Raw genomic sequence first — 9,266 nt, forward strand, 5'->3', positions numbered from 1 at the left:
TTTGTATTTATGGAAACAACGCTGGAAAAATATGAGTATTATTGTTCACTTAGTTAAGTGTTTTGCAAAAGGAACGATCAGGAGACATTTAGGAGCATTAATGAGCAAAGAGCCAAAAATCATCAACGCAACTGGCTGACAATCTTTTACCACTTGTGCATGATGAGGGATTAGTCCAAAATCGAAAATATCCGGGACTATTCATCATCACATTTTCTCCAATAAATACAAGAGTGCCTGGACTGGAACAAGGACACCCAACCAACCAACCAATCAAACAAAAACTCAATATAAACAATCAGTTCAGAACTGACCAAAGATCATACGATTTGGCAACAACCAAAAGCAAGCTAGCAATCTCTTTCAGGAAGCAATCCAGCTCAAAGAAAAGCTCAGACAACCAAAGGGAAAACATGATTTCTTTTGCAATCTAGACAAGGTATTCCAATCAGAACTCAAAGGAGATTAATTTCCCTTACAAATTTGGTTCTGCAAATTAGATAAAGCAAGCAGAAGTCAATTATTTAATCATATGAAAACCTCAACAAAATTTACAAAGATACCTTAATGTCTTAAAATTGTCTAGAAAGCTACCAGATCACTCAAAATCAGCCAGAACAGGTACCAACCTGCAGTTCTACTCACTTCTCTAGCCTCCACCTGGCTCAACTTGTTTATAGCTTTGCCAATCTCAACATTGGTATCGATTTCCAGCTAATCTCTATTAGTTCAAGTTGCTGACATGCAATTCTAGTGCAGAAACATCCAGTCCAACCCAAAGAGACCCAGTCTAGCCCGATCTTAAATCATCGTTGCGATTGTATTTTTAAGCAAAAGTCAAAGTCTAAAACTCTAAGGCCTATCCAGAGTTAGCAATTCATTTTATGCTTTGTATTTCAGGCAGTTCTGCTTGGATTAGTTTGTTATATCTTTCATATATTCGTGTATTTTGCTTTACTTAACATTTTTATCTAGATAAATTGTGAAGTCCTCACCTGCCTGAGGCATAGAAAAGAACTCTCTTGAGAGGTTTCCCCACCCAAAATCATAATCATTTGTTTAAAGTCTATTACTTGGGGGCGCAAGTATATAATAAAGTCATTCAAATTTGTTAAGAGTTCTAATTGCTAACAATGACACACTCACATAAAAGAAAGTTGATTTTCGATATCATTAATCGTCAAAAGGTCAGTGAGGAATTTTACTTAACTTTCAACAAGCTCAAATATAAAAAGGTAAACAAAACCACTTTCCCATTTGACTAACATTTTAAATCTTTTTTTTTTTTTTTTGGTCTGAACCATGAGGTGGTCCTGGATGGGCCCCAACTATGGGTGGCACCTTTAAGCCTTAACCACAACCCAGACTAATCCCCACTCACACCGGGTCGGCCCGTAAGGGGTAAAGTGTTGGCCAAAGTGGTGACTCCGTACGAGAGCAGGGATCGAACCCCTGACCTCTCTTAAGGAATGAGAGTGCCGAACCACTCACACCAACCACCTTGGTTAACATTTTAAATCTTTGTCTTTGTGTAATTCTTATTCTGAAACTTTTACAAATTTTTTCTTAATTTTTTTTAGTCAAATACACATTTTTCTTCGTGCCAGTATTATAGTCAAATTTGGTCTAATCTTACTAATGTTTTTTGTTTAAAACCTCCACCTTCTATAATTGAAATTAGTGATTGGATAATTTCGCATTGGAACCATATGTCACCTTCCTTTCTTGAATTTGTCTTTACGGTTTGTAGGAAAATTTGGCAACAATGTAATGATTTTGTAAGCTTTACGGAATCATGGGAGCAAATAATTGGATGCCAATGACAAAGCGACACATGTATGAAAAAAACAGTCCAGCAATCCAAATTTCACCTTCTATAATTGAAATTAGTGATTGGATAATTTCGCATTAGAACCATATGTCACCTTCCTTTCTTGATTTTTTTTTTACGGTTTGTAGGACAATTTTGCAACAATGTAATGATTTTGTAAGCTTTACGGAATCGTGGGAGCAAATAATTGGATGCCAATAACAAAGCGACACATGTACGGAAAAAACAATCCAACAATCCAAATTGCACTTGCAGGAGAAGATGAGGAGCATCTATTCAAGCATTTAATGAAGGCAGTTGAGATTATTGCCCCAAAGTTGGTAGAGGTCTCTTCCTCTGCCCCAAAACTGCCCCAATTCTGGGCAGGCAGCTGAGATTGAGCCCAAACCGCCCACGAAAGCCTTGCAAGGCCTTCTGCTAGGCATAAGCCCATGGAGAAGTTAGTCCAGTATGAGCCCTGATGCCTGTAAGGCCATCTCTAGGTGCGGAGGGCTATATTTAGTCCCGTACTACATTTAGCCCTCTAATAAATGATTTTATAAAAAATAGTGTCAAGCTACATTTTAACTGTCTTCAGCAACAAAGATGAAGGATAGTTTGTAAAAGAATGAAGAGAGTGTGAGAAATTATATAAAAGAATGAAATTGAGGAAGGATAATATGTAAAATGATGAAGATGTTGTGAGAAATTATGTAAGAAGTACGTATTTATACAAAAAAAAATTAGGAATAAAAAATATCTTTTTTTTTTTTTTTTTTTTTTTTTTCAGATTTAAAAATAAATATAGCTAGCTGATGTCAATTGGGCCCATCCAATTATTTAGCCTGGGTTGGGCAAAGGGCCACATGTGGCCTGATTTTTAGGAATGGCCCTTTGTGTAGCCCATTGGAGATGAGTTTGGGGGATTTTGGGTTATATTTGAGGATATATGAAATTCTATAGTGAGGGTGCCATATATGGACCTCTCATGTGGACCTTTCTATTAGACACATGATCATTCCATTAAATTTAAGTGAAGCTACTATTCAGATGAATCATGTGGCTAGTATGAAGGTTCACATCTATAGTCCATATATTGCACCCTCACCACTTGGAGATGGCCTAAGGTTTTGGCTTAGGCTAGACAAGACAAGGCTTGAGAGGATAAGCCTAACATGAATTATCCTTAGGCAACACGCCTAAGGATATATATATATATAATTAACTCTTATAATGTTTAAAGACATGTTTCGTAAAATTTTCATCTTTCATTCTTACTTTTTTTCCAGCTAAAAGATAGAGAAAATATATGAGAAGAAGAATGGATGAGAGACCAAGATGAAAGTAATACAAGAGATGGAGAAATTACTGGATGAGTTTCCTGGTTGACCATATAAATTAGCATTAAAGTTGCTTTTTAGGGCTCACGATTATAAGATGCTGGTTCATGTGTGGTTTGCGTCATCGTTTGTTATGGCATATTTGAAAGAAATCTCCGGATCCTATGTCTAAGGTAATTACATAGAAAAGGAAAAGAATTGCTGTCCAAGTAAGATAACTACACAACGTTAACTTCAATCTAAAGTCTTCCTTCAATTAAGCCTTAATTTCTAACAAAATGTTTTGTGCCGCAGTGTGTGCAGTGAGACTAGCATAAGAGAAATGAAAGAGAGTGGGTGAAATAAAAGCTTGGAAAAGCTATTTGAAATGGTAATTTTAGTTGTCATTTTTGGGTACCGTACGCATTTTGTCTCCCACCCTTCTCCTTTATTTCTCTATCTTTTCTCCCATATATTTCCTCTCTATCTTTCATTTTAAAATGAAAAAAAATAAAAAGGATGCCAAATGACAATGAGCCTTAAGAGTTCTGAAAGAGAGTTTCCACCAAAAAATCGAAGGTATCGATATTGCCCAAAACCAAAAGCCAAAAGACGCCCCTAGATTTCTATTGGAATAATGGAACCCACAATCCAAATTTGATATGAAAAATATTATGTGATTGGAAGTAATCAATTATTTGCATAAAAGCTGGGAACATATTGTGGCGCCTGTATTGAACGTGCAGGCCTGTTTGCTGAAGACTTTTTGACGACGGATTCCAAGTTCCAATATTAAACACTACACTTTGCATTATTATTTTTATTTTCAATTCGAAACGTCTTAGTTGCATGATGAGAAAGTCAATGTCCTTAATCCAATTGTCTTAAATTGTTTATGATGAATTATTACCAATTTGTTCACTGTTCTCTGTCTTTGGATGACCTAATGTTCAACAATAATTGACTTAGGTCAAAAATAAAATAAGGCGATTGCTAAACCATCCATATGGAGTTCTAAAATAGTTTTGGTCACGTCTCGACAAACTTCACTATCATGTTTTCTAATGTTTAGCCAGAAAGCATCCTTATCCTTCAAAATCATCACTATCATTCCACTACCGTGGCAACCACTATTTTGTTATAATTTATCGAATTATAGGAGTTAATCTTTGGTTTCCCAAATACACACGAACATACCGTCTATAGACTAGTTAGGCTTCATTATATCGACAAGGCTTACGTGCATATCCTCTTTAACAACCCAATCGACAAAATATTTGCCATACAACCTTATCTATGAGGAAATTATATGGATAAATAGAACTATATGTAGGAAAAGAAACACGTGAGATAAATATTGTACCCATTTTGGTTTATTATAGCAACTTGGATGCTATATGCCATCCTCGATTCTTCAGATTTTATCGAGTAGTAATGCAGAAATATAAAGTATTTTGTCATTTCATATTTGCCTTGTCATCCGTGTTTGTCCTTGCGCGGAAAAAAAAAAGAGTACATTACTTTTGCCTATTCAACGCAGGAGCAGAAATTCAACGCGCAAATTTTAGCATATGCATGTGCATCCAAAATATTCTTCAAAATCCTTGTTCTCATACTTTATTTTTGCGTAGTCATATGGCTGCCTTTGACCTTTCTCGCACTCCAGCTATTTTTTTCACGTACTCCAGCCCATCTCTCCCCCATCTCTCCCTCTATAAATACTTTCCTAAACTCCTTATCCATTTCCACAAACACAAACCTCTTCTTTTCATCAACTCAACTATCCACTATTATTCAGACTATATATATATAATTGAGAAGTTGAGATGAAGATCATTGAGTATTCATTTCTGGCCTTCTTCTTGCTTCTTCCTCTTGTACTGGCTGACCTGCGGGTTGGTTTCTACAATGCTACCTGCCCACAAGCTGAATCAATAATACAAAAAGTCGTGCAAAAACAGTTCGCAACTGATTCATCCATAACTGGCGGTTTGCTTCGCATGCATTTTCATGACTGCTTTGTCAGAGTACGCTACTTTAATTCTTATATATGGTTAAGTTGATATATATAATATGTGTGTGTGTGTGTATAATTAATGAGTTAATTTAATGAGCTTTATATGTATTGCAGGGATGTGATGCCTCCATACTTATAGATTCGACACCGAAGAAGCCATCTGAAAAATCGGCAGGACCAAACTTGACTGTGCGAGGATTTGAGCTTATTGACGAGGCCAAGAAAAGCCTAGAGGCAGCATGCCCTTCAACTGTATCCTGTGCAGATATCATAACCCTCGCAACCCGAGATTCAGTTGTTCTTGCGGGAGGGCAAAGCTATGCTGCTCCCACCGGAAGGCGCGATGGCCTTGTTTCAAATCCCGACGACGTTAACTTGCCAGGTCCATCGTTCTCCGTGTCTCAGGCGTTGCAGTCTTTCACAGCCAACGGGTTGACCCTAAACGACATGGTCACTCTTTTGGGTGCACACACGGTTGGTTTAGTGCACTGTAATTTTTTCCAAAATAGGCTTTCAAATTTTCAAGGCACAGGGTCTCCTGATCCTTCTATGGATCCAGCTTTGGTTGCCAAGCTGAGCAAACTTTGTGCAGCTGGCAAAAACCCAACAACATTTCTGGACCAAAATACATCTTCTACTTTTGATAACCAGTACTACAATCAGCTTCTTTTGAAGAGAGGTATCTTGCAGATCGACCAGGAGCTTGCTTCAGATAACTCTACGACTGGTATTGTTTCTGGATTTGCATCAAATGGTGTGAGATTCAGTCAGAGCTTTGCAACTGCTATATTAAAGATGGGGAGTCTCCAGGTTCTTGTTGGAAATGCAGGAGAAATTAGGAAAAATTGTAGAGTTTTTAATCCCAAGTAAAAGAACTAATTGTTTAGAGTCTTCTAATAAATTTAGATATTAATTATTGTGATGATAATTTTTATGTAATAAAGCCTTACTTATCAAGTCGTTGAGTACATAGTTTGTTAAATTGCTGAAACGTACTAAAGGTGGCAATCATATATGAGGTGTTAGGAATGGATAAGCAAATCTCTAAATATGAAATCAGAGCATGGAGACTAGAACTAGTGGCAACCATGTATTAATTAATTTGTGGACAAAACGTATTACTATCCAATGATAATAAAAAAAGATTCCGTTGTTCTCTCTCTCTCTCTCTCTTTCTCTCTCTCTCTCCGTGGACACTTTTGAGGGTCCTCTACGATTTTTTTATATTTTAAAATGATCCAAACCATCTATTTTTCACATCTTCATTTAGAGATCATCCTTGCCAAAAATCATGCACATTGAAAATCTTTAAGGCATCTAATTGACACCAATAAAATCATGAACACAATACTTCAAGAAAGTACTTAAATTTTAATAATTTAATAAGTGGTCAAATGATATCGTATTCAAGTGATTTTTTCTAGAGATGATCTTTGAATGAATATCTACAAAATAGACAGTTTGTATTAGTGAAATACAATGCAGAATGGGCCCTATAAGGGTGCTTCTCAAATAAGCTTATTTGAAGAATCCCTTAATGAAAGCTCTATATAAAGTTAAAGTAACATTACGGGAGACCGAGGTTTTGAAAGGCGAAGATATGAATTGTTTTGATAAAAAAAAAGGGTTGTTCCCATATAGGCCCAATATTATATCCTACACACATACCCACCTACTTTAAAATATTTACTTAAAACCAAAATTTAAAATAGCCTGTCATGTAAGATAGATTTGAACACAAATAAAAGAAATCCCTAAATTACATATCCAATAAATAAAGTACCTATAAAAATAATATATATATTGGTATTTTCTTTATAGGAAATATAGGTACCTTTTTTATTATAGAGAAATGGATTCATTCATAGAATCAAAGTAGTATACATAGAACGACATGAAACAGTGGCCTCGTTAAAACCTTCTTGACAGGACCCGCCTCGAATTCCTTGGAATCCGCGGTGAATCCTATAATATTTCCAACATCAATCTGATGCTTGGCCCACTTACTAAGAGTAACGAGACTTTCTACCGAAATTTCGGCAGAGTCTCCCCTAAAAATGGACATTTTCCAAAAATTTTAACCTGTTAAAAACACAATTATAAACACCAGAGGCCTTACAATCAACCCTAACATGGGCGATAATAGAGCATATCTACGAAATTCAGTTACAAACATAAATGAAGTTCAACGGAATAGAAATAATAAGAAGTTTGCCCTACACAAGCTCAGGCTGGGAGTTCACGACTTGATACGCCCGCTCGGTTCAAGACTTTCTACTGCATAGGGGCCGCAAAACAGAAAATGTGTGAGTGGACAAAAACAAAGTTTCATTATGTTTGAAAACAATATAATATAACCCTACTGTTTGGAAAACGATGCAGAAAACATGCATTCAAAACCGATATAGTTATATATATAACCAAGTCAAACTAAGTGAAATCCATTTCTCATAAAGATATACTAATACACATCCCACTCAAAACCTTTTCCATTTTTCCCATACTACTCTCTCAAAACACGTGCCCGTTGGCACGACCAACGTAAGGATCCTCACCGACAAATAAGAATGAATGTATATGTATATATATATAATATCTCTATATATGTAAGTATGACCACTACCAAGTTTATACCGGGGAAACAATCTAATTGGGGGATTGTTTGACTAAACCACATGGAAGAATCCTCAATTGACCATATGGCTAGGGAACGAGCTATCCAACCGGGGGACAGGGCTCAACAGCACGTACAACAGAATCATCAATACTCGTATGCTTGTGACAAGTCTTACGCGTGCAAACTAACCCCACTAAGGATCTACGAAACACCCCGTCAAGAGTGCCCGGGTTCCGACATATCCAAGTATCCCATAGTTCCAAATTTCCAATCCAAGTATTCCAAATCTGGGGAGGAACATAGGGTAGTGCTAATAGCACTCAAAACTGACTTAAACCACAACCCAATCCACATTTCATAAACTCTTTCCAACAACCCCATATACCCAACACATATTCAAGTATAAATAATCATTCTAAAAAATCGCGCATATCCATTCAAAATAATCACAATTCGCAAATATTCGAATATACTTCATTTACTTTCATAAAAATATTATATTCAACATTTAAATAAATAATAACTTAATAATCAAGAAGTCATTATGCATATTTTTCCCATCCTTGAAAATAATGATTATAGTTTAAAAACAAAGTCCACTCACAGATAGTCCCACGCCACTTGACCCTGAGAGGGTCCCACCTGTTGTGTACGCTGGGTCGGAGTACCTATTTAAGAACACGAGGGCTAGATTAAAATAAAATACCTCGAACGAGAACTTTAAAATAAATTCCTAATTTTTCCCAAGATTAAGTGTGTGTATGACGAACGAGAAGTTTCTAAGGTCCAACTACGTGTTTTGAATGGTGGAATAGCCTCGGAAGACGCTCGGTCAACCAAGTGGTCAAACTTCCCAAATTTGGTCAACGGGCCGCTGGGCCCACGACCTCCAATTTCCAATCCGAAAGTTCCTAAGGGTTCAACAACATTTATTATTCATGTCCTGCAAGTTTGGTCTGAATCGAACGGTCGGATCGCATGCGATCGCATGATCAGACGGTTATCGTTTTACGCAAACTTTAAGTCATTGAATCGGAGAATCCGAGACTCCGATTCACAATCCGTGAATTCCTACACGACCCTAGAGATACCTAGATCAACATATTTGGAAATGGAGTCGATCCAACTGTCCGAACATATCGAACCTGGATAACGCCTAATATCCGTAAATTTGATCAACAGTCAAGCGATAACCAAATTCAAATCCGAGCATACCATCGTACTCGGGATGACATGGGGATCATTTTAGGACCAAATGGGTCACCCGAATAGGGCCCACGCACCGCCACACGCGCCGGCAGCTAGTGGGTCTTAAGAAATTCCGACGACCGGAAAATTCTTGAAACACCCATCAATACCTATACCAACATGATCAGGGAAACAAGTGGAGCAACTTTTGTTCTTGGACCATGGCCAAAAAATGACCGAAACTTGCCTGAAATTCGAGTCGAAAACCGGCCAAACTTTAGATTATACATCGAACCTCAAAACTCAAAAATCGAT

The 9,266-nt window shown here is 37.0% G+C and overlaps 1 protein-coding gene across 1 annotated transcript; it reads left to right on the forward strand.

Annotated features, from left to right (window-relative positions):
• Positions 1–4,859: 4,859 nt before the first annotated feature.
• Positions 4,860–6,304, forward strand: LOC110773167 (peroxidase 44-like). The gene is made up of 2 exons (XM_021977668.2): positions 4,860–5,156; positions 5,261–6,304. Exons 1-2 carry the CDS (start codon positions 4,956–4,958, stop codon positions 6,014–6,016), a joined length of 957 nt encoding a protein of 318 aa, XP_021833360.2. The 5' UTR covers positions 4,860–4,955; the 3' UTR covers positions 6,017–6,304.
• The last annotated feature ends 2,962 nt before the right edge of the window (positions 6,305–9,266 follow it).

Source organism: Prunus avium, chromosome 7 (assembly GCF_965620075.1).
Source record: "Prunus avium chromosome 7, drPruAviu1.hap1.1, whole genome shotgun sequence".
Lineage (NCBI taxonomy): Eukaryota > Viridiplantae > Streptophyta > Magnoliopsida > Rosales > Rosaceae > Prunus > Prunus avium.

Coding starts and splice junctions, on each gene's coding strand:
- LOC110773167 (XM_021977668.2), top strand. CDS start 4,956: ATGAAGATCATTGAGTATTCATTTCTGGCCTTCTTCTTGCTTCTTCCT. Junction 5,157..5,260: donor TTCATGACTGCTTTGTCAGA/GTACGCTACTTT, acceptor TATGTATTGCAG/GGATGTGATGCCTCCATACT.